General features: G+C 46.6%; 2 protein-coding genes across 3 annotated transcripts in view; one reads left to right on the top strand and one right to left on the bottom strand.

Annotated features, from left to right (window-relative positions):
* Positions 1 to 8,230, bottom strand: part of EEF1AKMT4 (EEF1A lysine methyltransferase 4) — a 47,696-nt gene extending 39,466 nt beyond the window's left edge. Inside the window, exon 1 of the mRNA XM_061637471.1 lies at positions 7,903 to 8,230. Coding sequence (XP_061493455.1) covers positions 7,903 to 8,083 — 181 coding nt within the window. The 5' untranslated portion in view covers positions 8,084 to 8,230. The remainder of the gene's footprint in view (positions 1 to 7,902) is intronic.
* A 2,433-nt stretch (positions 8,231 to 10,663) lies between these two features.
* On the top strand, positions 10,664 to 26,760 carry ALG3 (ALG3 alpha-1,3- mannosyltransferase). Of its 2 annotated transcripts, XM_061637480.1 has the most exons (9): positions 10,664 to 10,966; positions 13,114 to 13,213; positions 13,349 to 13,496; positions 14,976 to 15,136; positions 17,324 to 17,444; positions 20,902 to 21,107; positions 23,251 to 23,326; positions 23,955 to 24,100; positions 26,360 to 26,760. In XM_061637480.1, the coding sequence occupies exons 1-9, from the start codon at positions 10,762 to 10,764 to the stop codon at positions 26,529 to 26,531; spliced, it is 1,335 nt and encodes a 444-aa protein (XP_061493464.1). In that variant the 5' UTR covers positions 10,664 to 10,761; the 3' UTR covers positions 26,532 to 26,760. The 2 variants fall into 2 exon arrangements, with proteins under 2 accessions (XP_061493464.1, XP_061493465.1); XM_061637481.1 differs by lacking the exons at positions 23,251 to 23,326; positions 23,955 to 24,100.
* Positions 26,761 to 27,102: the final 342 nt, after the last annotated feature.

Consider the following 27,102-nt stretch of genomic DNA (forward strand, 5'->3'; position numbering starts at 1 on the left):
TATTTAAAAACATTTTAATTATGTTTTCGTTTTATTTTAAACTGTATGTTTCAACATTTTGATGCTTGCTGCCCTGGGCTCCTTTGGGAAGAAGGAGTTTTGAGTTCTCCAGGACTGTTAATCAGACTAGATGTTAAGCAAAGTAGGAGAGAAGCTGACTTGTTAAAACCATAATGTCTGCATTGGCACCATTCTCAAAATGGGAGTGTGTGGGAACAGGTGGCCAACTTCACAGATTAGATTAGGGTCTCCTGGATACTATGTGGGTTTTGGTTACACCAAGGAATGTTGGGATGAAGAAACACACACAATAGCTGATTTTCCATTTCTTAAAATATAATACACAAAATCCAGCCCTTCTCCAGGTCTGTCTCCATCAAAATGTAATTGTGAGTTCAAATGCAAGAAGTTTCTGAAAGTTTTATGTAAAGCACAAGATGAGCAAAACTAACCATCCCAAGTATGATCACCTACTTTATTATTATTATTATTATTACTACTACACCTCAGAAGGAGCCTGGGGTGGCAAACAAGGGCCAAAAGACTAAAAACATCTTAAAACATCTCAAAAAACAAAACATATTAAAAAAAAATTAAAAACATCTTAAAAGCAGCTCCAAAACAGATGCAGACTGGGATTAGGTCTCTACTTAAAAGGCTTGTTGAAGAAGAAGGTCTTCAGTAGATGCCAGAAAAACAGATGGTGCCTGTCTAATATTTAAGGGAAGTGAATACCAAAGGGTAGGTGCCACAACACTAAAGGTCCACTTCCTGTGTTGTGCAAAACAGACCTCCTGATAAGATGGTATCTGCAGGAGGCCCTCTCCTGCAGAGCACAGTGATCAACTGGGTATATAAGGGGTAAGACAGTCTTTCAGGTATCCTGGTTCCAAGCTGCATGTTGGCGATATCCTACCCCAGTAAGCAGTCGCACTGTTGCATTTTGCACCAGTTGTAGCTTCCGGACCAATGTCAAGTGCAGCCCCACATAGAAAGCATACAGTAATCGAGCCTGGAGGTTACCAGTGCATGGACAACAGTGGTCAGACTATCCTGATCCAGAAACGTCCGCAGCTGTTTTACCAGCCAAAGCTCCTAGCCAACTGAGGTCACATGGGCCTCTAGTGACAAAGATAGATCCAGGAGCACCTCTAGACTACGAACCTGCTCTTTCAGAGGGAGTACAACCCCATCCAAAGCAGGCAACTGACCAATTATCTGAACTCGGGAACCACCAACCCACAGCGCCTCCGTCTTGCTAGGATTCAGACTCAGTTTATTGGCCCTCATCCAGCCCACCACCGAGTCCAGGCAGCAGTCCAGGGCTTGCACAGCCTCTCTTGATTCAGATGTTAAGGAGAAATAGAGCTGGGAATCATCAGCGTACTGCTGACACCTCACCCCAAATCTCCTGATAACCGCTCCCAAGGGCTTCATATAGATGTTAAACAGCATGGGGGACAAGATGGTACCCTCTGGCACCCCACAGCACAACCGCCAGGGGGCCAAAAGACAGTCACCCAATGCTATTCTCTGAGAGCGACCTTGGAGATAGGATCAGAACCACTGTAAAACAGTGCCTCTGATATCCATCTCACCAAGTCGGCCCAGAAGGATACCATAGTCAATGGTATCAAAAGCTGCTGAGAGATCAAGTAAGAGTAACAGGGTCACACTTCCCTGTCCTTCTCCCAATAAAGGTCATCCATCAGGGCGACCAAGGCCGATTCAGTCCCACAGCACCTATAGTTGGACAGGAGGCCACTGCCTTGATTTAAGCCTAAAACAGCTAGATTCACTTTTTTGTGTGTGAAATTGTTCATCCAGCAGTTCCATGCTGGAATTTCCCTTTGAACTTCCTTTCTGGAACGACGGCAGCTTTCAGGTCAGCAGTAGAATCTCCTGGGAGGTTTGAAATGGTTTTTCAATGTTGCCATTTCCAGTGTCAGATCTGGCTCTACATCAGGGTTGAGGAACCTGCAGCCCTCCAGGCATTGTGGGACTACAACTCCTGTCACCCCTGACCACTCAGGCACGCTGGGTGAGGCATCTGGAGAGCCGCAGGTTCCCCAGCCCTGCTTTACACAAAAGGCAAGTCTTAAGCAGGCGGCAGAGAAGGTTCCCTCTCCCTAGACTGACATTAACTTGTATACTGGGAGTGTTGGGGGAGATGGACCCACAACTCATATGGGTCGCAAGGCCATATTCCCTACAGGGAGCACACAAGAATAAATTCCACTTGACTTCAACACAAAACTATGAATTCCACACTGCATTAGCCAAAACGTTACTGAAGGTGTTACTGGCGATGTTACTAGTGAACTACCTTGGGGTTCTCTTTTTTACCTTTCTGAATGTGTGTGTGCAGGCAGGCGTATTGAAGCCCACATTGTTTGTATTGGGGGGGACACCTGGGCACTTCCTCTACATGATCCGCTGCAGGGTCGGGGTGCAGGACCCGATACTGCTGCAGATCACAGGACAGGAGCACCACCCTCCCACCCTAAGAAGGGCCCCCTCTGTGTTGCAGGGCCCTCGGCCAGGGGCCAACCTGGCCACCCTCTGGCACCAGCCATGTGTACGTATGCGTGTTTTCCTCATTGATATCCTTACTGTGTGTGTGTGTGTGTGTGTGTGTGTGTGTGTGTGCGCGTGCGCAAGTGCGTATCACTTTAGGCAAGGGATAGACAGGGAGCTATTGGAAAAGCTCAGGCTTTCTTTCTTTTTGTTCCGTTTTGATAATGCCCGTATGATATCCAGGAACGAGGAAACCTGATAACAAACAAAATCAAATTTGCCCGGTTACAATTCACAGGATACAGATCTAAAAGAGACATACAGAAGGAGGGTAAAGCACCTGGACTTTCTTCACAGGTTATGTTGAATGAACGATGAGCAGCATCTCCAGGCCTGAAGCCGAAGAAAGTCTGCAGCCAAAGAGAGTTAATATGATCTTCTCTTGGCTTCAAATCCTCTCGTCTTGGTGACCTGACCTTATTTCAGATATGTGGTTCAGATTTATTTTTTAAAAATATGCATATTTCTTTCCGTATCCCCTTAGGGATTGCAGTAGAACATTTTATTATGTGCTAGCATGAGCACCCCGCTGTCCTGCTAGCAAAGTACTGGGTTTTTTTCCAGAAAGTCTTTAGGGATGCGAGGGCTACTTCCTTGACCTGTCCTTACTTAGCCTTAAATGTGGGTAGAGGAGCAGGCAGAGATACTGCCGTGCTTGCCTGTTAGGTGCGCAGAGTCAGCAGTGAAGGAGAGAACTTGCATGCAGACAATGAAACTTTGCTGCAGAACGCACTGCCCCCTGCCTCCACCCAGCCGTCCTGCCATCTTGCAATCTTCCACCCAGGGGTGTGGAGTCGGTACGCCATACCTTCGACTCCGACTCCTCTATTCTTCTACCGTCTGACTCTGACTGCTTCATAAGTGGCAAATGTATATTAACTAGTAATAACAAATTTAGTGGCTGGACAGCCAGCCAGATGGGCGATTAATAATTTCAATCAATCAATCAATCAATAAAAATTTACTGTAGTAAAATGGTAGCACAAGGCATTTCATCACCACCACGTGAATCCAGAGCTTGGAAAAGTTATTTTTTAAAACTACAACTCCCATCAGCCCCAGGGATTGGGCTCGTGGGAGTTGTAGTTCAAAAAAGTAACTTTTCCAAGCTCTGGATTCACGTGGTGGTGATGAAATGCCTTGTGCTACCATTTTACTACAGTAAAATTGTTATTACTAGTTAATATAGATTTGCCATTTATGAAGGAGTCGGAATCAGAGTCGGTACATTTCTACCAACTCTGACTCCACCCAAAATTGCTCCTGACTCCACAGCCCTGCCACTGCCATTCAGTGTAGAAACTACTGAGATTCATGGATCCAGGGTCTGACTCTCTGGAAAAGGCAACAATCCTGTGAGGTAGGCTAGGCTGACAGACAAGTTTGCTATTGGAAGGAGTAGCAGTTATTGTTTACAGGGCTGTGGAGTCAGAGTCGTGGAATCGGAAGCAATTTTGGGTGGAGTCGGAGTCGGTAGAAATGTACCGACTCCAGCTTCAAAATAAATTTTGATTGACAAATTTTGGGACTGGGCTCATGGGAGTTGTAGTTCAAAAAAGTAACTTTTCCAAACTCTGGATTCACATGGTGGTGACGAAATGCATTGTGCTACCATTTTACTACAGTAAAATTGTTATTACTAGTTAATATACATTTGCCATTTATGAAGGAGTTGGAGTCGGAACATTTCTACCAACTCCGACTCCACCCAAAATTGCTCCCGACTCCGACTCCACGACTCTGACTCCACAGCCCTGCTTCCACCTTGACCTTCCATTCCTCCCTGCTGTATGGGGGAAGGGGCATTAAAATGGCAAAAGCGGTTCAATGCAAGCAAGCAATGCACATTAGGGCAAAGAATCTCAGCTTCCCATCCTGATGGGGTCTGAGCCTGCAGTGCCTCACGTGTGGCTGCTGCCAAAAAGGTGAATGGCATGTTGCAGATCATCAGGAAAGGAACAGAAGATAACTCCGCCAATATTGTAATGCCTTTAGGCAAATCTATGGCAATGACCACACTTGGAATACCAGGTCCAGTTCTGGTTGCCAAAAGGTGATAGCAGAATTGGAAAAAGTGCAGAAAAGGGCAACCAAAATGTTCAAGAGGCTGCTGCAATTCCCCTTTGAGGAAAGGTTGCAATGTCTACGGTTTCTTAGTTTGGGGAAAAGGTGAAGCGAGAGGGGGGAGGAGAGGTGTACAAAACTATGCATGGTCTGGAGAAAGTGGGTAGAAAGACATTTTTCTCCTTCTCTCATAACACAAAAACTCGGGATCATCCAATAAGCTGAATGTTGGAAGATTCAGGACTGACAAAAGAAAGTCCTCCTTCCACAGCACATAATTAAGCTATGGAATTTGCTACCAGATGTAATGATGACCTCCGACTTGGATGGTTTTGAAAGGAGGATTAGACAAATTCATGGAGAATAAGGCTATCAATGGCTACTTGCCATGGTGGTCGTATACTACCCCCAGGATCCCAGCTGCTACAGGGAGAGGGGGAGAGCCTTCCTGTCTGGCTTGTGGGCTTCCCAGAGGCACCTTGTCAGCCACAGCAGGAAACAAGATGGGAGGACTAGACAGGCCTTTGGTCTGATCAGCAGGGCTTTTATGGGGAACTGGCAAGAACTCTGAAGGTGGCCAATTTATGTGAAAAGTGCTGGGGGTGAGACTCTGGTTTCAGCTTCAGATGAGCGTTCTCATCTAGAGGCAGCAAACAACACCCCAGTGTGCCCTGAAAAGTTCATTCACACATAGAGATGCTGCCTTTTAGGTCACAGCCCTTATTAAGAACAGTAATAATGATGCAAAACTTTTGTTTTATGCACACACACAATTTTATTCAGATATGTTCATACTACACAGCTTTCCAACAAGAGCATATATTACAAAATTACAAAGTTAATATAAACATTTATAAATAGAGAAATTACCCTGATAATGTAAATAGATACTAAATCATCGTAATTTTGCACAAATTCAACCAGAACGTAAGTGTATAGTGTATAAATATTAAAGATTTAAGTTATAGGAGATGCTTATGATTTAGAACAATGGAAAGTTCACCCCTTCTCCACTATTCCTGTTTTTTATATATATACAATGTTGATCTGATATTTTCAAGAATCAGTGTCTGCTTTTCAGCAAGACCAGACACTGACTAATAAATTAATCTTAAGTCCCTTGATGAGTCGCAGCTCAGTGGTAGAGCAACTTATTTGTATACAGAAGATTACAGGTTCTATTATTAGTATGAATAATAATAATAATAGCCTGATAATAATAATAGTAGTAGTAGTAATAGCTTGATACCCGAGGTCCCCAAGCAACTTACATAATGTTAAAACAAACATAAATAAAACACACTATAAAAACATAAAAGGTACCTCACCAAAGGCTTCTGAGGAAGCTTAGCAGTCATGGAATAAGAGGAGAGGTCCTCTTGTGGATAAGGAATTGGTTAAGAAGCAGAAAGCAGGAATAAACGGACAGTTCTCCCAATGGAGGGCTGTAGAAAGTGGAGTCCCTCAAGGATCGGTATTGGGACCTGTACTTTTCAACTTGTTCATTAATGACCTAGAATTAGGAGTGAGCAGTGAAGTGGCCAAGTTTGCTGACGACACTAAATTGTTCAGGGTTGTTACAACAAAAAGGGATTGCGAAGAGCTCCAAAAAGACCTCTCCAAACTGAGTGAATGGGCGGAAAAATGGCAAATGCAATTCAATATAAACAAGTGTAAAATTATGCATATTGGAGCAAAAAATCTTAATTTCACATATACGCTCATGGGGTCTGAACTGGCGGTGACCGACCAGGAGAGAGACCTCGGGGTTGTAGTGGACAGCACGATGAAAATATCGACCCAGTGTGCGGCAGCTGTGAAAAAGGCAAATTCCATGCTAGCGATAATTAGGAAAGGTATTGAAAATAAAACAGCCGATATCATCATGCCGTTGTATAAATCTATGGTGCGGCCGCATTTGGAATACTGTGTACAGTTCTGGTCGCCTCATCTCAAAAAGGATATTCTAGAGTTGGAAAAGGTTCAGAAGAGGGCAACCAGAATGATCCAGGGGATGGAGCGACTCCCTTACGAGGAAAGGTTGCAGCATTTGGGGCTTTTTAGTTTAGAGAAAAGGCGGGTCAGAGGAGACATGATAGAAGTGTATAAAATTATGCATGGCATTGAGAAAGTGGATAGAGAAAAGTTCTTCTCCCTCTCTCATAATACTAGAACTCGTGGACATTCAAAGAAGCTGAATGTTGGAAGATTCAGGACAGACAAAAGGAAGTACTTCTTTACTCAGCACATAGTTAAACTATGGAATTTGCTCCCACAAGATGCAGTAATGGCCACCAGCTTGGACGGCTTTAAAAGAAGCTTAGACAAATTCATGGAGGACAGGGCTATCAATGGCTACTAGCCATGATGGCTGTGCTCTGCCACCCTAGTCAGAGGCAGCATGCTTCTGAAAACCAGTTGCTGGAAGCCTCAGGAGGGGAGAGTGTTCTTGCACTTGGGTCCTGCTTGCGGGCTTCCCCCAGGCACCTGGTTGGCCACTGTGAGAACAGGATGCTGGACTAGATGGGCCACTGGCCTGATCCAGCAGGCTCTTCTTATGTTCTTATAACAATATACAACAAAATAGCTATAGCACTCCCACACAGCCACAGGAAGATTTGGCAGCATATTAAAACCATCCCCAGCATCTCCTGGTACAGCTGCAAAAGGCCCGTCTGAAATCCTGGAGAGCAGCCTGACAGTTGGCATAGACCACTGGTCTTCAACTAGCAGGTCAGGATGACCCACTACAGGCTTACAGCCTGATCTAAGTGAGTTGCAAAAGCAGCACTACCCCCATCCAAATATATGACCAAAGGAAAAGAAAGGGTCCCCAAACGCATGTTTGGGTTAAAGCAACAACAAGGAAGAGTCTTGTAGCTCCCTTTGGGAGGAAGGGTGGGATATCAATTGAATTAATTAATAATCAGGTGGGTCCAAAACAGTTGAAGACTACAGGTATAGGCAATTCTGAGCTTGATGTACAAAAGGTCTAACTTGGTTTAAGTTAGTTTCTTGGGTTCTTACGATATGCGATATACAATCCATTTTACCGTATTGGTGTGAAAGGCTCATCTGCTATATTTCACTATTTTACATATGTTACAGACAGGCACACAGCCTTGGGGAAGAAGACCCTAGAGCTCTTGGCCAACCTGGCGCCCTCCAGATGTTTTGGATTATCACTCCCATCAGCCCCGTTTTAGCTGGCTGAGGCGGTTGGGAGCTGTAGTCCAAGGAGGGAAAGAAAAAGCAACTCACCCAGCACCAGAATCCGGTCTCCCGGATTCAACTCCACCTCCAGCTGCTGTCGGAAACATTCCAAGCCCCCGAACCATTCGGCCGGAGTGGCGCCTTCATCCCGATATCGCGAGTCCCAGAAGTTTCTGTCCCGGTACCGGGTGTTAGAATCTGGCAGTCGCCGTCGCGGAGAGTCCTCCATGCTCCAGACCCGAACAATCCGGCCGGAGAAGAACCACCAAGCGACGGGGGCAGAGCCATCCGGGAGATGTGGGCGGAGGGAAACGAGCCACACGTCCTGAATTTACTCTGCACCCAGGTGTTCCTCTGAAAACCACGTGGAGCTTCCGGTTCCCACTTCCTGGTCGAGAGGCCGGTGTGAACAAGAAAAGCTTCCCACCAGCAACGAACCCTTTGCTTGTGTCTTTTGGATCGTCTGTGTGTGTGTGTAGAGAGAGAGAGAGAGTGAGAGAGACAGAGAGAGAGAGCGAGTGTGAGAGAGTGAGTGAGTGAGTGAGTGTGAGAAAAGGAAAGAGAGAGAGATGGGAGAATCTGGCCCAGTATTCTCTGAGGTGGCAAACTCGTCTTTGGACTTTACCCCTTCACCATCGGGGGCTCACTTGACTGAATGTTCCTCTATTCAAATTCCAGAGAGGTAGCATCCCTGTTAACTTGTGGTAGCAAATAACAAGGAACAGGCTTGTAGCATCTGATAGTGCATGTCTGCTCAGAAGTAAGTCCAGTGGAGACTGGTGGCTCTGATGTCAGCGGGGCAGGGAATCTGCTCCGGGTTTTAGTCTGCACTTTCAAGGAGTTGTCCAAACCACCTTGGACAGCTCCTTGAAAGCTCGGATTAAAACCCAGAGGGGATTCCATAACCACATAAAATGAGTCCTGTTGGATCAGGTCCGTGGCCCATCAAGTACAGCATCCTGTTCTCACATTGGCCAACCAGTTGCCCTCATGGGAAGCCCACAAGCAGGATCTGAGTGCAAGAGCACTCTCCCCTCTTGCAGTTTCCACCAACTGGTATCCAGAAGCGCACTGCATCTGACTGATTCCACTGCTCCACTGACATGGAGCCACTAGTCTCCACTAAGTAAGGCCTATTGCCTCCTACCCTGTTTTAATATCATTGTCTGCTGCTGTATTGTTTTTCTACTGTTTTTATATTGTACCATTGTATTTTATCTTATTGTGTTTTAACTGTTTGTACGTCGCCTAGAGTGGCCATTGGCCAGATAGGCGACACAGAAATTAAATTTATTATTATTATTATTATTTATTGGGCTCAATGGGACTTACTCCCAGGTAAGTGGCATTAGGACTGCAGCCTCAAAAGCTAACAAGTTTATTGTGGCATAAAATAAGAGTTAGTTTATTTGTACTAAAATGCAAGGTATGCATTTTCTAAGGAGATACAGAGCCCTGCAGCAGCTGGATTAGGCCAAAGCATCTAGGCCAGCATCCTGCTCTCCCCATGGCCAACCAGATGCCCCCAGCGGGAAGCCCACAAGCAAAAGCCAATTCAAGGTGGCTCACTAAAGAAGAGCTATTTAACCAGTTCAGTATAAATATACAATGAAACAGATTGACAAGGGTGACACAGATCCACAAGTGCCAGATGGATAGGCTCCCTTTTGGGCTTCAAAACATCCCTCCTAGGAGAGGGTGAAAAAACCAGACACCAGTAATTCAATCAGGCCGTGTAGTGGTTAAGGTGCAAACTACGACCTGGGAGACCAGGGTTTGAATCCCCACACAGCTATGAAGCTCACTGGGTAACCTTGGGCCAGTTCCTGCCTCTCAGCCTCAAAGTGAGGCAATGGTAAACCCCCTCTGAACACCGCTTACCATGAAAACCCTATTCATAGGGTCACCATAAGTCGGGATTGTCTTGAAGGCAGTCCATTTCCAGTTTTTTCATGCAGGGAAAACAGTCCCCTACAATACAATAAGGATTAAAACTACTTACCTGCACCCCACAATATATCCATTTATCTATTTAACCTTCTGTGCTTATACGCAGATGGTTTTACTGTTTTTATCTTGTTTTGTTTTATGCTTGTGTTGTTGACATATAATTTTTTTTAAAAAAGAATACAATGAAATAGCAAAACAGACAGTAAAAAAACTACAGGAGATGGGTGGGATACATTTAAAAGGCTGGAACCTAAAATTAAGAAAAGGAAAAGCCCACAAAAAATGGAAAATGCACGCTTTAATACACGGGCTTTTTAATTTGTTCCCACAATGATTCAGACTGGGTCTTGAGGCTCAGGTCTGTGTTCAAGTTGCGCCTATTGTTTGCAATAAAACCCTTCAAAATGAATACTTAATAGAGCACAATCCTTTCCTTGTCTACTCAAGAGTTAAGTACCACTGAGTCTTGGACTTACAGGGAAGTGGGCCAAAGACTGCAGCAATCCTCCTAGCCCGCTTACTCGGTCAGTAGGGCTGCAATCCAATGCACTCTTACCTGGGAGTAAGTCCCATTGAACCCAATAGAGCTTACTTCTGAGTAGGCATGTACAGGATTGCAGTCTAAGAGGGATTTCGTTTAACTTCATTGCAAGCCACCCTGAGAACCTGGTTTTAAGGGTGCCTATAACTACTGGAAACAAACAGACAAACAAAAATGTATTAAGAACCTTCATCGGCCTCAAAGGAGAGGACATGACAGCTTCGGAAAGCTCAGACTTCCGCCGACATCTGGAAGGGAGCCCGCGGGGGGAGGGGGAGGGCTTTCCAAGAGCCGGAACGACCTGCGCCGAGCAGCGCAGGAGCGGGGGAGCGCTTTGTCGGTTGCTCCAGCTGTCAGCAGCATCGGCCTCCAGCAGAGCCGAGCTTGCGCAGGGCCGGCGCTGCCAGGCGGGAAGGATGGCTCCGGGGTCCGGGCTGAGGAGGAAGGGGGCAGCGGGGCCGGGGCTCCTAGGCAGGCTGCCCTTCCTGCGCCAGAGCTTACGCCGGGCCTGGCAGGACAAGCGCCTGTTCCTCTTGGAGCCCCAGTACACCCCGCTGGTGGCCGCCTGCCTCTGCCTGGCTGAAGTGGGCATCAATCACTGGGTCATACGCAGGGTGGCATGTGAGTGAATGAGAGCCTGTGGCGACCGTCCTGGGCAAGGAGAGGGCGGAGGAGACCCAGACGGCGAGTGGTGGAGGTGGCGCCATCGCCGCCGCCTGGGGAGCCGATAAGCCCCAGCAGTCCGGAGAGGAGGGATGGCGGGGGGGGGGGGGCTGGAGAGGCAGCGCTGCGGGGGGGAGGGGGGGAAGGGCAAGGTGTTTTTTGGGGGGGAGGGAAAGGAGAAGTATAAACCATGCCTGAAGTTGTTTGGGGGGCAGTGCCCAGTACCAGCACATCTTGAGGACTAGTGTGTTGGGGGGAGTGGATTAAGAGCACCAGAAGAGCCATGCTGGATCAGACCAAAGGTTCATCTAGTCCAGTGTTTTGTTTCCACGGTGGCCAACCAGTTGCATATGGGAAGCCCTCAAAAGCAGGACGCGAGTGCAATCGCGCTCTCCCCACTTGTGATCCCCGGCAACTGGTAATTTGAGGCATCCTATTTCTGAAACTGGAGGTAATATATCAGCTACCAGGGCTGGTGGGTGGTGCTAGCTTTATCCTCCAAGAATCTGCCTATTCCCGTTTAAAAACCATCCAAGTTGGCAGCCATCACGACATCTTGTTCCGGAGTATGGCTGGGGGAGAGCTCTGGCACCTACTAGAGGTGTAGGTGATGGGTGATCATTCTTGGGCTAAATGAAGATATACCAGGATTTACAGATGTTCGTGGCAGAACTGAGAACTGGAATTGATGCAAAAAGAGAATAATCGAGGCTACAGTATCCAGTCCAAATGTGGGATAGAGCACTGGAGGGGAGAGCTACAAACCGTGATCGTTCTATCTCCACTTGTCAAAGCAGCATGCCTCTGTGTACGAATTGCTGGGAACTGCAAGTTGGGAGAGTGCAGTTGTGCCTATGTTCTACTTGTGGGCTTCCCATTGGGGCTTCCCATTGGCCTTTGTGAGAAGAGGATGCTAGACTACATGAGCCTTTGTCCTGATCCAGCAGGGCTTTTCTTACATTTTTATGACAAGAACAAGCTGAAAATGGACTGCGAATGGAATATAGTTGGAAGGATGGAAGGGGATGAGCAGAAAAGCAGGGTGACCTGGAACTGCTGAGGGCAGGCAGAGAGAGACTATCAATTCTCCAGGATCAGAGGCAGTGTGAGCACCTCACATGGAGAGTGTATCCAGACATTATGGATTTGCTATGAAGCCTTTGCCACATGAAAACATTTGCAAGGAAAATTACCCTCTCAGTTCTTTTTTCAGCTTGCCGTGAAATTTTATGTTGTCTAGCTCTCCACAAAAACCCACATTTTGGCTGCTTTGTGTTAGCACTGCTAACGCAGGTACAGTTGGGAGCTGGATACATGGCAAATCAATGACATCTCCACTGCATCATATTGGGATTCCTTGCAGAATACAGACTGCCTTTTGACACATGCCATCTTTGCACAATGTACCTGTAGCCACCTGGCAGCCCAACTGTCTGTATCATCCTGCAAAAAGGAAAGGGGAATTCCACCAGGCACTGGGTACAGATGTGTGGTAAAACAGTTGTCTGTATCCATCCAGTGTGACCTCTGTCACTAGAAATGTGCTTGTCCTTTGTGAAGTTATTTAGGGGTTTTAAACTGCCACATCTCATGGGAGGCTCAAGGTGGTTTCCTCTATAAAATACGTAACACCAGGCAAATGTTCATTTTCTGCCCTCCTGGCTGCTAGAAGCCAGCCCAAATAAAAATCTGTCGGAACCCTTCCAAACTACAGCCAGACTGTAGCAAAACCTGAGGGAGAAGATTCCCTACATGTAGGAGCAGCAGCCACCAGGCACACCTTTCCTTGGGTTTTTGTTATATGAACTTGGTCCATGGGGTGATAAAGTCAAGAGAGTACTGGCATAATTTCAGAGTTCTGGCTTGTATCCAAAGTAATGCTAAGTCATGCTTTCCGTTAGCGCAAGGATTTGTGCTTGTGCAACAGAACTTCCCCACTCCTTCCCCAACCCTCTAGAGCAGATTTGGAGGGGGGCAGAGGAAGGAGAGGGGGGCAAGTTTAGTTGTACAAGCGAAAATCCTTGCCCTAAAGGAATGAGTGCATTGCATACTGCCACTCTGCAGCTGAACCGAGCACATGTTCATACTTGATGCTTTCCCCAAAGACACAGAGATTGACTGGAAAGCCTACATGGATGAGGTGGAGGGCGTTGTCAATGGGACTCTGGATTACACCCAGCTGGAGGGGGACACAGGCCCTCTTGTGTGAGTACCGAGTGACTTTGCAAAGAGAATGAGGCTTTCAGGAGGGTTGGGCTGGATATGTCTCTTAAAGCAGTAGGGCAGCTTCTCTCTCCGTCTTCTGTAGCTCACCCATTCTCCCTCTCTCATTCTCTGCAGGTATCCCGCCGGCTTTGTGTATATCTTCTTGGGCCTGTATTATGCAACCAGCCGTGGCACCAACATCCACTTGGCCCAGTATCTTTTTGCCGCCCTTTATCTTGCCACCCTGCTGCTTGTTTTCCGCATCTACTGCCGAACCAATAAGGTCTGTAGCTGCTGCAGAATATCTCCATGATCCTGTCGTAGACAGGAGCCCCCATCCAAACACATTGGTCCCATACAGAGCTTGTGGGACCTGAAGGATAAGGGCTGAAAGGAGGGCAGCAAGGTGTGCAGGTTAAGGTGCAGAGGCAGGAATTCTAGGGATCTGCACGGCGGAGATCTTTATGTAGACTGAGAGTTCAGTGTGCATTGCACTGTACACAAGAGTATAAGCAATTGTCAAAAAGACAGGTCCCTGCCCCAAGGAATTTCCAGGGTAAATTAATGCCGCAAACTGTTGTATTTGGAAACTTTAGGCATTCGTTTTTTCCAAAGGAATGTCTGTCCACAGTGCTTTGGTGGTGAAGGATTTATTTATTTATTAAAGTATTTCAAGGCTGCACTTTTCATAGAGTACATCAAGACGGCTTACAATGTACAAAGGCATTAAAAAATGAAAACAATAAAATATCATTAAAAACAATAATAAAATCATCACTAATACTGTATTGGTGGCGGTGCTGGGACGGGGGGAATCATGTTAAAAGGCCTGCCTAAAAAGTTTATTTTTTAAAAGACGCCTGAAATAAGGCAAGACTCCTGTTGAACCTCTGTTGGTAAGGAGTTCCACAGGGCAGGGCCTGACACACTAAAGATCCCTGGTGGAGGCCAACTGAACCTCAAGGGTGTGGGGAACCACCAGAAGTGTCCCATCAGAAGATCTTAGTGACTAAGATGGAACGTTGGGAGCCAGGAGGTCCTTAAGGTAGTTTGGGCTCTAGTTGTTTAGGGCTTTGTGAATTAACACAAGCATCTTGAACCTGGCCCGGTAGCAAATTGGCAACCAGTGCAGCTCTTTCAGCAGCAGGGTAAGATATTGCCAGTAAGTTGGTGAGATTGAGATCTTCATCCTGTGCAGTTACCAGCCACTGGCTCTGGGAGGTGTTGGGAGCCCAGTTTGCGCACATAGCAAGACATGGGGAAGGGCTGTACCTTTAATAACTAGCTGCCCTTGCCCTCCCCAGTAGCCACCATTCCAGCTGGTCATGATAAGAACTGTAAGTTAAGAACCGGTGCCTGAGCGTGCTTTTCTCCTTGTTCTTCCCTGTCCCTTTTCCCTCATGTGTCGTGCATCTTACATTGTTAGCCTAAGAGCAGTTATTTTAACTTTTGTAAATTGCATTTTGTAAATTGTATTGTTTTATTGATGTATTTTATATTGTGTTTTTACATTTGTGTTTTTTGTAAGCCGCCTTGAGGGCCTTTGGCCGAAAAGTGGGATATGAATAAATAAATAAATAAAATAAATGTTGTTGGAAGATAATCCATTTGTAGAACGGGAATAGTGGCAACTTGAGTTACTTGGAGCCACCCCAGTGGCAGTGGGCTTGATTCTTCAGTGGGAGAACAGGATGCTGAACTAGATAGGCCATTGGCCTGATCCAGAAGGCTCTTCTCATATCCGTTGCCATCTCCACTGCAGGTTCCTCCCTACGTTTTCTTCTTCATGTGCTGCGCCTCCTATCGCATCCACTCCATCTTCGTCCTGCGCCTCTTTAACGATCCGGTTGCCATGGCGATCCTTTTCCTGGCTGTCAACCTCTTCCTGGAGGAGCGCTGGTCCTGGGGCTGCTTCTGCTTCAGGTGAGGGCCCCTTGGAGCCCACCCTTCTGGTGGAGGGGATGATAAACAAAAGAGCGGTCCTTGCAGATGCACAAATCGCTTGCACAACTGGTTTTCCGCTTGCAAACTGGGAACTTGCAGAGCCAGTTTGTTGCTTCATGTGGTGCATCTAACACAGCCTTCGCCAGCCTGGTGCCCTCCAGGTGTTTTGGACTACAACTCCCAGCAGCCCCTGCCAGCACAGCCATGCCAGCTGGAGTTGATGGGAATTGTAGTCCAAAACATGGCAAAGGCTGATCTAAAGGTTGGGGAAATTGTGCTTGTCACCTCTTTGCAAATCAGCCATTTGTGACCCCCCTAACTCAACCCACTTCCCCCCACCCACCCACCCAGGTAATTAGCTTGATTTCCCCGCCTAGTTTTTGTCATGAGGAAATCTGTTTTTCATGATTTGTTTTGCATCAGATATGTCATCTCCCCTTTTTAAGAAGCTTTGGCATGTGAAAGTCACTTGTGGGTTCCAAATGGTCCCTTCTCCAAGAGAACCCACTAATACAGTTCCATCTCTTCTTCGAACTCTCCCCTTCCTGACTGAGGCAAGGCTTGTTCACTCATACAGCAGAACGTACTGCACCACTGCAGACAGCAGGTGTGGGAGGACGCCATTCATACATGCTCGCCTACATACCTATTTTTTAAAAACCCTACAGGTAAATAAGCAGAACAGCAAGCACAGACCTGGCTTAGATCCTTTCTCCCTCGTGTGCTAGTTTCCTTTTTGCAGGGAGTCCCTTATGTGGGGGAGCGTTTAAAAGTGGTAAAACCCACCTGCAGTCTTGAAAAGTGGTATGGTTCATGCTACCATCTTGGAACTTCATTCTGCTGCATAGGTAGACCCAGCCTTGTTAGCTCTCTGAGAAGAGGCTTTCCCAACTAGCCACTGCTTGGCAGGGTTAGCCATCTGTCCTCGGTACTGCTTCACTGCACCCCTTCTCCTTCACATTTGGGGACTGAAGGACTGTTGCCAGTTGTTTTTTTACTTAGGTGTCTGGTGTGCCTCACTGTGGACATGGGCCTTGAGCCTGCAAAGATGCCCATTTGAGCACAAAAGAAGCCAATTTGACCTGAGACAAAATGGGTTGGAGAAATGTTACAGGGAATCCAAAGATGGGGCATTAAGGGTGTTAGGTAGGAGAGTGCGATTGAAGAGCATGAAAAAAAAATGGGTGGGAGGAACGGATTGAATGGGATTGTAAATCCAGGTTAAAGGGAACGAGAAAGTCAGCAGGGAGGCTTCCTCACACTTTTGGACACAACTTTCTGTCTCTTCCTTTTCTTGTTTCTCTTCACTTCTCTGCCGAAGGATATACATTGCCATCAGCCCAAACCCTCTGGTTAGATTTCTTAGAGGGTTCTAGCAGTGTGGTGTAGTGGTTAAGGTGTTGGACTATGACCTGGGAGACTAGGGTTCGAATCCCCACACAGCCACAAAGCTCGCTGGGTGACCTTGGTCCAGTCACTGCCTCTCAGCCTCAGAGGGAGGCAATGGGAAACCCCCTCTGCATACCGCTTACCATGAAAACCCTAAGCCATAAGTTGGGATCAACGTGAAGGCAGTACATTTACATTTCCAGCAAGCAATCTGCTCAGCTAACCCCTTCCCTCAACTTGGTGTACTTTGATTTCTCTCTCACCTTGTCATCTGAAGGTTTCTAGTGCTCCTGGGTGAAGCTTTCTACCTCTTATCTCTCCTTGTTTCTTTTGCTCCGTGTGAACTCAGCAATCTCAGTCTCTGTTGTGTGTGTGTGCGTGTGTGTTCTCCTCCTGTCTCTTTTTTGACTCCTACAACATCCTTCCTGTTCTGTTAATCAGGATCTCTCTCTCTCCCCTTTCAAATCTCCCCCTCCCAGACCCCCTTCTTCATCACAGCCATTCTAGATCCACAGTCCCTCACCTTCCTTTGTTTTTTCACTGCCACCTGTCTCTCCCTTACCCCATCCCCAAAACGAATTTTCCCTCCCCTCTCAGTGTAGCCCTGATTGTTCAGCAGAGACTGTAAACCTTGAGGACAAGGACAGAATCTTTTCTTCTCTGGACAGTGCTTGGTCAATGCTGGATGACAATAACAGTGGAGAAAGTGTGTGGTAACTGGGATAGGGCTTGTATTAGCCACAGGCACTGATGGTATCTCTCGTCTCTCTCCTCCAGCCTGGCTGTCTCCGTGAAAATGAATATCCTCCTCTTTGCACCGGGTCTCCTTTTCCTCCTCCTCTGGCGCTTTGGACTGCTGGGTGCCATTCCAAAGCTCGCTATCTGTGCAACCCTGCAGGTAAGGGGAGGGGCAATCATTAGGGGCTAGGACATCTGCCTTGCCTGCAGAAGAGGCCAGCTTCATCCTCTGGGATCGCCAGTTAAAAGGATTTCAGTTGGGACGCCTGGGGAAGGCCGTGGCTCATCAGAGCTGTCAATACTGGACTGCCTTCAAGTAGATTCCGACTTATGGTGACCCAATGAATAAGGTTTTCATGGTAAGCTGTATTCAGAGGGAGTTTAGCATTGCCTTCCTCTGAGGCTGAGAGGCAGTGACTGGCCCAAGGTCACCCAGTGAGCTTCATGGCCGTGTGGGGATTCGAACCCTGGTCTCCCAGGTGGTAGTCCAGCGCTCAAACCACTACACCATCCTGGAGAAATCGGTCAATTCGGCTCTCTCAGTTTCTAATTTTTCCAGTCTTAAATTCAGTTCTCCCCATTTCTACAGCAATTTGTGGAGTTTTTGTTTTTAAAAGTGAAAATTCTTCACGTTAGGGCAAATTTCAGCTACTAAACACATTTTTGTATGCAGTTTTGATTGATGTACACATTTTTTGCGAGCAATTCCCCCTTATATATGCATTGTTGTAAACACTGGTTGGAGAACTGCGTTGCATAATTCAAATTAGTGTAACTTTTGAAGGGTGGCTGTGTTTTGGTTCTCATACTGTGCAAATTTGATAAATGTTGCTTTAAATGCGAACTGAACCAATTTCCCCCCCCCCATCCCTAATCTGGAAGACCACAGATGTCCCCCTGCCTGCTTTAGGAAGAGCATGGTGGGGTACTGATCCCTCCCATCCACCCAAGTGTGCTTTACTCCACTTGTGATTGCTCTTCAATAGTGTCTCTACCTCCAGCCAGTCACTTGGTCTACACATTGAATGACTGTCCGTATACCCAATTTTGATAAAGTCAGCTTTAAATGCAAACCGTTTAGCCTCCATTCCTAGTCAATACTGGGCCTACAGCATCTAGTGTTCCCAGGTAGTCTCCCATACAAGTACTAGCCAGGCCTGACCCTGCTTAGCTTCTGAGATTAGAGGAGATCAGGAATGTTTAGGATGGTATTTGGCTAGATAGACTCCATAGAAGGCAGCTACATCTGCTCATGTGTTCATAGTGAAAGACTTAACTACTGCAGTGTTTGGTACAGTATTGCCTGCTTTCCACTGCACATTGTTGTTGTTATGTGCCTTCAAGTCGATTACAACTTATGGCGACCCTGTGAATCAGTGACCTCCAAGAGCATCTGTCATGAACCACCCTGTTCAGATCTTGTAAGTTCACGTCTGTGGCTTCCTTTATGGAATCAATCCAGCTCTTGTTTGGCCTTCCTCTTTTTCTACTCCCTTCTGTTTTTCCCAGCATTACTGTCTTTTCTAGTGAATCATGTCTTCTCATGATGTGTCCAAAGTACGATAACCTCCGTTTCATCATTTTGGCTTCTAGTGATAGTTCTGGTTTAATTTGTTCTAAAGGTAAAGGTGTCCCCACACTTATAGTGCGAGTCGTTTCCGACTCTTAGGGTGACGTCTTGCGATGTTTACTAGGCAGACTGTATATATGGGGTGGGATTGCCAGTTCCTTCCCCGGCCTTTTTTTACCCCCCAGCATATGCCGGGTACTCATTTTACCAACCACGGATGGATGGAAGGCTGAGTGGACCTCGACCCCTTTTACCGGATATTCGACTTCCTCCTTCTGTTGGAATCGAACTCCGGCTGTGAGCAGAGCTTCGGCTATGTTACCGCCGCTTACCACTCTGCACCACAGAGGATCTTTTAATTTGTTCTGACAACCAATTATTTGTCTTTTTTGCAGTCTATGGTATCCACAAAGCTCTCCTCCAATACCACATTTCAAGTTATCTCATAATTAAAGCCATTCACATGCATCAGCTGAATACACGGTTTGGGGCAAACCAAGCCACAAATCTTTCTTTATTGACATTTGTGCTCACATGGTGAAAACCTTACTGTTCATTGTTGCAGGTGAACAGCCTGATTTGTGCAGGGTATGGGGGGAGTGGGGGCTCATGCCTGATTCTTTTCCTGCCTAGTGATAGCACAGCTAGACCAAGGTGCAGACTTTGGAGATCTGCATCCCTATGATCATGTCCCATATCTTGAATCCCAGTATATACATCTCAGGTGTTGTTGTTTTTTAAGTCTCCAGCTCTCATGGCTTCAGTAAATATGCAGGCATTATCTCCATAAAGATCCAGAAATCAGAAAGAGTCTGGGTGGGACTTCCAGTGATTAGGGTGGGACTCCCCCGCAAATTCATCTTTATCTATGTAACCTTGCCACATCTCTGCCATTATGTGTCCCATGGCATTATTTCCTTTCCTCACCCTTAGTTCTTTCCAAAGAGTGTATATTTTCATGGTGAATAACTGAGGAACACATTATGCAATGGAAATGTGTATTTGCCAAGTTGTTTTGTGCAGCTGCACATAGTTCCACGAGTTCTGTGCATGTGAGCAGTTGCACAATGCTTCAGGAATAAGTCTCAGTTGCACAAAACAAATAACGGGGGTTTCCCCCCCAGTATTTTATTTCTTAAATGGATTTATGAAGAATGCAGGCAAGTAAATTGCCCCTCTAACAAAAATGAGGAAAGATGGCTACGCTGGCAAAGGTTGGAGAAAGCTTTTTTGGCAAGGGAAGGGCCATCGCTAGGTCCGCATAGGGATTCAGTTACAGTCAGGAAGCAATTAAGAAAAGGCTGCCAAAAATAAATGCAGCAGGTCTTTTGAACAGTCACTGGGCAAGAAACTAAACTGTAAGGAAGGCAATCCTAAAGCTGAAAGGGAGGAGGGAGTTAGAGGCAGCAGGGATGGGCCAGACAGTGTTTTCACACCTGCATGTTTTCCTCATAGCTGCAGTGCATCAGGAATGTTGTAGTCTAAAGCAGCAAAAATAACTAGTAGTTTGTGCACCTGATATTGCAAGAATGCCTGTCACTCTAGTCATTTTGTTAAAAATAATAGAACACTTCTTGGATGAATGTGCAGCAGATCATATGAAGCAATATGGTATGTTTGTCCACCCAGTCTTGGAACACAGTGTTTCATTAGCAGAACCCCAAATTTCAACAACTACAGTACTCCCTTAGGTGGAACACAATATTAATCAGCCTTGACCCTAGCAGACTGAAGAATCCAATGAGCTCGGCATCTAAATTTCCCTGTCAAGTCTGGCAAGATCTGGGCTGTAGGGACTCTCTGGAAATAACACTGAATGAGCATCCTTCCTTGCAAAATACACAGTGCAGCAAACAGGAACTCTTTTGCAAACTCCTGTCTTGCAGTGTTCGGTCTAGTTATGTTAGACCTGTATCCTGTTCCCTCTTACACACCTGCACATACAATCTCTGCACTCCCAGGTTTGCCACTCCCAGCATTATGGATGTCCAAAGGTCACACTCATTTTCTTTGTGAGAGTGTTTTAAGGTACTGGTGTTTTTTGCAGGTTGCTCTTGGGTTGCCCTTCCTGGTGGTGAACCCCGTTGGATACTTGTCCCGCTCCTTTGATCTGGGCCGTCATTTCCTCTTCAAGTGGACGGTGAATTGGCGGTTCTTGCCAGAAGAGGTTTTCCAGCACCGGGCATTCCACCTGGCATTGCTGATTGCCCACTTGACTGTCCTGGGGCTCTTTGCAAGGCACAGGTGGCACAGGTGAGGAGGCAGCATTGTGCCTGTACTCAGGGAAAAGTACACAAGGGGGACAAATCACTCCCACAGTTTACAGGCTGGAAGGATTTGGTTGCCACACAGAGGAGGGCCAGGATCTCTTTTTGATCATCCCAGAGTGCAGGACATGGAATAATGGGCTCAAGTTACAGGAAGCCAGATTTCAGCTGAACCTCAGGGAAGACTGCTTAACTGTGAGAGTGGTATGACTATGGGACCAATGACCTAGGGAGTTGGTTGGCCCTCCAACATTGGAGGCCTTCAAGAGGCAGCTGGACAGGCACCTGTCAGGTTTGCTTTAATTTGGATCCCTGCATTGAACACGGGGTTGGACTCGATAGGCCCCTTCGAACTCTATGATTCTTCAAGCCCCTCTCGAAGAGGAAATTTTTTTTGTTGTGTCTGGTTATGGAGTGAGCTTCTAATTCTCTAGTAGTGGGCTGATACAGGGTTGTATTCAAATAAGTCCTACTCATAGTAAACCCATGGAAATTAATGAAGCTAAGTGAGTTATGCCAATTAACGTCAATGGGTCTACTCTAAATAGAACTAGCACTGAATACCACCCACAGTGCTCATTGAAAGAAAAGTGAGAGGGAAAATAGGACTTTGGCACAAACAAAACCCACACAATGTTTGCTTATATTTGTTGTAACTAACAGTCTGATTCGATGGTTTTTTACAGGGATGGGGACAGAGATGTGAAGGCCTGGGGAAAAAAATGGGGAAAAAAGGTGGTTGGTTTTTTTTCATTTTGTTTCCCTGGAAAATTTGGAAAAAGGGGGAGGGGACACTGATAAACAAAACCATCCCCCCCAAAATTTTTCCATTTTTTTTCTGGGCCTTCACATCTCTAAACGGGGAACTGCATCTAGCCAGAGAGTCAGATCTGTATTTGCCCTGCCGCACCCCTCCACAGACCAAGTTTGACAGGTGGGCAGAGTTGCACACCTGTCTGTCGCCTGACATCACAGTGACATCAGGGGACCCATTTTTTGCTCACCTGGACCATCTGCTGAGCTATTAAGTAAGTCCCAACAATCAGCTGACCATTGGCACTTGCATAACTCCGCACGGTGCTTTTCACAGGGCTTTGTGGGTGCTACTAATTAGCTGATTGGCTGTGCCTGCAACCCCCCCCCTTTGGCCCCACTGCATCTTTTCTTGTCTTGCACCTGACATCATATATATGTACACACACCAGATGTAGGCCAAATAGGCTTAGGCAAAGCAGCCTCACAGGCTTAATTAGGCCCATGGACCCAGGGGTTTCCTCCTCTTTGCTAAAAATGTGCTGCCTTGAGAATTTGTGGGATGAGGCTTTGATGGTCCTTGGTCTGCCTGGATGGCCTGCTAACTCAGCCTCCTCCCATCCCAGCCATAAAAGAGTCAGTGTAACACATAGCGTAGTACATAGAAAGTGGTAGTTGGACCAGAGAGTTTTGGGGTTCAAATCCCTACTTAATCATGAAGCTCAGTTAGGAGAACCTTTCTTGATCACATCAAAGATCCACATGGCCCAGCATTTTGTTTCCAAGAGGGGGCGATCAGATGCTTGCAGGCAGCTTACATGCAGGGCATGAAAGCAACAGCTGTTGTCTGTCATTTGCCCCCCAGGACCTGGTTTTCAGAGAGATACTACCTTTATCATTTGGAGATCTCTTCAGTCATTTGCTCTCAGCCTAACCAGATTAAAAGCTATGGTTTTTTTATTTAAAAAAAAGCCTAAATAAGAGTTTAGACTGATTTTTATGATGAGTCCCACCAATTCATGGCACACCTGAGCATCCTGTGAGTTTGCAGTACAGAGCCAGCTAGTAACTCCATCTTCCATTGTGGGGGTGGGTGGGTGGGAGGAGGAAGACACATAGGGCTCAAGATTTGTAGCCACTATGATCTAGAGGAAGATTCCTTCCCAACTCCAAAAGTGGGGATCAAGCAAACACAAAGCTCAGTCTCCACAAGGGTTGGAGGTTGACATCATCCAGCATCTCATCTCTAGTTGGGGGCAGACAACTGCAACCCCTTCCTGGTGGGGTGCTCCAGCAGGAAGGGGCCTATTTTCTGATGGAACACAACAGTTCTGCTCCTCTCCTCCCCACCCCCACCCTGCCTCCAAACACTGCAGGTCTGATGAAAGCATCCTGTCATTGCTGAAGGATCCAGCTGAAAGGAAGAACTCTCCACAGCCCCTCTCAGCCAATCATATCCTTTTCCCAGCGTGGTGTGCGTGAAGGGGGTGGGGAGAGGAACCACATGGTAAAGAGAGTGTTTGACGGATAGGCGTAGGAAGAGCCCATTTTTGATGATCACCCACCTCAAATTGGCAATGGACTTTGTGCAGGCATAACCTGGAATAGGTTCAGAGAAGGGCAACAAGGATGATCAGGGGACTGGAAACAAAGCCCTATGAGGAGAGACTGAAAGAACTGGGCATGTTTAGCCTGGAGATGAGAAGACTGAGTAGCGATATGATAGCACTCTTCAAGTACATGAAAGGTTGTCACATAGAGGAGGGCCGGGATCTCTTCTCAATCGTCCCAGAGTGCAGGACACGGAATAATGGGCTCAAGTTGCAGAAAGCCAGATTTTGACTGGACATCAGGAAAAACCTCCTAACTGTTAGAGCCATACAACAATGGAACTAATGACATAGAGAGGTAGTGGGCTTTCCGACATTGGAGACATTCAAGAGGCAGCTGGACAGCCATCTGTTGGGAATGCATTGATTTGGATTCCTGCATTGAGGAGGGGTTGGACTTGTTGGCCTTATAGGCCCCTTCCAACTCTACTATTCTGTGTTTCTATGAACCTTCCCTTAACAACAGGCCACAGGTAGTCTTTGTGCTGTTCACTTCCAACTTCATTGGCATTAGCTTCAGCCGCTCCTTGCACTACCAGTTCTACGTCTGGTATTTCCACACTCTGCCCTACTTGCTGTGGTGCACACCACCCAAGAATCTTGCCCACCTGCTAAAGTATGTACCAGTGGGGAGGGGAGAGGGGTCAAGGGGCCTTGTCATTATCTCGTAGTCAGGGCAGCCATGTGCTTATTTTCTCAGTGCAGTCAAATCCACATATCGCATGGACAGAACTTGAAGTGAATCACACTGCAGTTGGGTTCACTTACAGAGGACAGCAGTCACGTCAGGGATGACGGTGGGCACTTTATCATGACTGCAGAACTTCAGTTTCCATTCAAAGGGCACCCTAAATAGGCCCGGTAGCGCTTGGACCTTTAGCTGCGCAGTGGAACTTCCCTGCCCTTTCCTCACCATGCATGACCTCTACATCTGTTCTGGGGGTTCTCTCAACCCTCTAGAGCTGATTTAGGAGCCGCGTGGGGGGGCATATGGGGAGAGGAGAGGGCAGGGAAGTGCTGTTGTGCAGCCAAAAGTCCTTGCAGTAGCGGAACTGCTGAGCTGTACCATCCAAAGCTCCCTTTTGTCCATAGGAAGGGGACCTTTGAATGCAACTATTTATTTACTAAAAAAATAGTAGGGTCACCTTTTCTCCCCCCAGTGGTGATCAAAGCTGTTAAACAACAGATCATTAAAACAAAGTTGAGATCACAAAGGAAACAACAAAAATGGGGGAGGGGGAGGAGTGCAGTGAGAATTGAATAGCAACATGCCATAAAACTGCATTGCATATAATTTGCCCATGTTACAACTGTTCCAGCAGCTAAATAAAAACAACCCAGTGGACTAAAAGCCTGATGCAGAACAACATCGAAAGCCTGGGTAAACACCTGGTGCTTGAAATAAACACATTCTAAAAAGTAGCTCAGATTGCTACAGACTTGTGATAAATTGGGTACAAAGTAGGGGTTCAGCCCCCCCTTCCACTTCTAAAAATCTTAATGCAGCTATCACTACACCAGAATCTATGTAGGTACCTTATCCAAACTTCTTATGAAAGGACCCCTATATTTAGGGGAAGGTCAAACCTGTTCTTGGCACAATTGTTTATGTATTTTAAGAATTAATAAACTGCCTCCTAACCAATGTTTCCGAAGGAGTGGACAATAAAGATAACAGAAAATAGAATGTAGAATAGACATAAATATACCTAAATACATAAATACAGCAATTTAAGAAAGAAATATTGAAAACATTGAATTATAAAATGGCTGAGTCACACTTCAGGGAAGGCCCTCTTAAAAAGGTATGTTTTCAGTAGCCACCTAAAAGCAAAAATGTATTTGTATTTAATTTGGAAGCTGATTCCAGAGAGCTGGAACTGCAACACTGAGAGCATGATTTTTAGTCTATGTCGGGCATACAATACTCCTGACAACGCCCCATCAGAGGAATGCATTGCCAGGAAGGGTTATATGGGGCAAGGCAGCCCCTTTGGTCACCCGGCCTCATGTTGAATAGGACTTCTTATTATTATTTGATTTGATTTATATCCCGCCCTTCCTCCCAGCAGGAGCCCAGGGCGGCAAACAGAAATGTTAAAAACATTTTAAAACATCATAAAAAGACCTTAAAATACATTAAAACAAAACATTAAAAACATTTTGAAAAAAGCTTTAAAAACATCTTTTTTTTAAAAAGGGTTAAAAAGATATTATTAAAGAAAACATATTAAAAGCAATTCTAGCACAGATGCAGACTGGGATAGGTCTCAACTTAAAAGGCTTGTTGAAATGCTAACAACAGCAAACCCTTGAACTGAGCCCAGCAGCTAGTGCTGTTCTTTTTGCAGGGGTATTATATGCTGCCGGTAGGATGTCCCCATCAACAGGCCAGCTGCTGCATTCTCTGCTGGTTGCAGCTTCTGGACTATGCCTAAGCGAAGCCCTGCAGAGAGGGCATTGCAGGAACCCAGTGCTGAGGGTACCAATGTCTGGATCACAGTGGCTATGCTGTCCTGGTCCAGGAACAGCCACAGCCATCTTGCCAGCTGAACCTGACGAAAGGCACTCCTAGCCACTGAGGTTACCTGTGCCTCCAGTGACAGATGGATCCAGGACGACCTTTGTTTGAAACCCATTTCTAAAACGTGGAAACAGAATGGAAGCATTTGGGTGGGGGGCAAAGAGGAGAGTGTTAGATCCAGAGGCTTCATATGTAAGTCTCTTTAGGAGTGAAAATGGAGGACAGAGAAAAAACCCACCCACCCTCCTGCTGGCAGGTATGTCTGTATGTGGCCTTACGTGGTTTTCAGAGTGCTTACTGCCAAAAGCCAAGCACTGGCCACTGGCTTACTTTTCTTTCCCCTCCCTTCAGGGTGCTTATCTTAGGCTTGATCGAACTTTCTTGGAATACATATCCCTCGACGGTTTACAGCTCAGCCACCCTCCACGTGTGTCATGGCATCATCCTTCTGCAGCTCTGGCACGGGACGGTGCCCTCCTCAACCCCACAGGAAGAAAAACAGCCTTTGAAAAAGGCAGAGTAAGAACTGGACAAGAAGAGCCTCTCACAGTGAGAGCCAAAACGAGGTCGTTCAGATGTGGATGCTGCTCTGGGAGAGCCGCTGATGGGTGCAGGCACTACCTTCTGGCCCCAAAGAGTCTGCCTTGATCTTGCCAGGGGAGGAGGTGGATGGGAGAGAGTACAGTCCACATACCTGGCAGTGGTAATGTGGAACACCTTCAATAAAAGCAGCCAGGGCTTGGCACAAGGCCTCTCGCTTCTGTATTTTGTTTTTTTTTACCTTGTGGCTGCACTTTACGCATTGCCACAAATCTCAGCTTCACTTGGTTTTAAAGTATGCTTCTCTGGGCCTTTTAACTGTGGATAAAACTTGAGAACATATAGACCATGATTAGGGAACCTTTGGCCCTCCAGATGTTTCTGAACTACAACTCCCATCAGCTGTGGCAAGGATGGCCAATGGCCAGAGAGGCTGGGAGCTGTAGTTCAGCAACATCGGGGGGGGCAGCAAAGGTTCTGCACACCTGAAATAGATCGAGGAGCAAAGTCTTGGTGTAGGGTGTGGTCGGGGTGAAGGGGGGGTAGGAATAGGA

This window comes from Rhineura floridana, chromosome 7 (assembly GCF_030035675.1).
Source record: "Rhineura floridana isolate rRhiFlo1 chromosome 7, rRhiFlo1.hap2, whole genome shotgun sequence".
Lineage (NCBI taxonomy): Eukaryota > Metazoa > Chordata > Lepidosauria > Squamata > Rhineuridae > Rhineura > Rhineura floridana.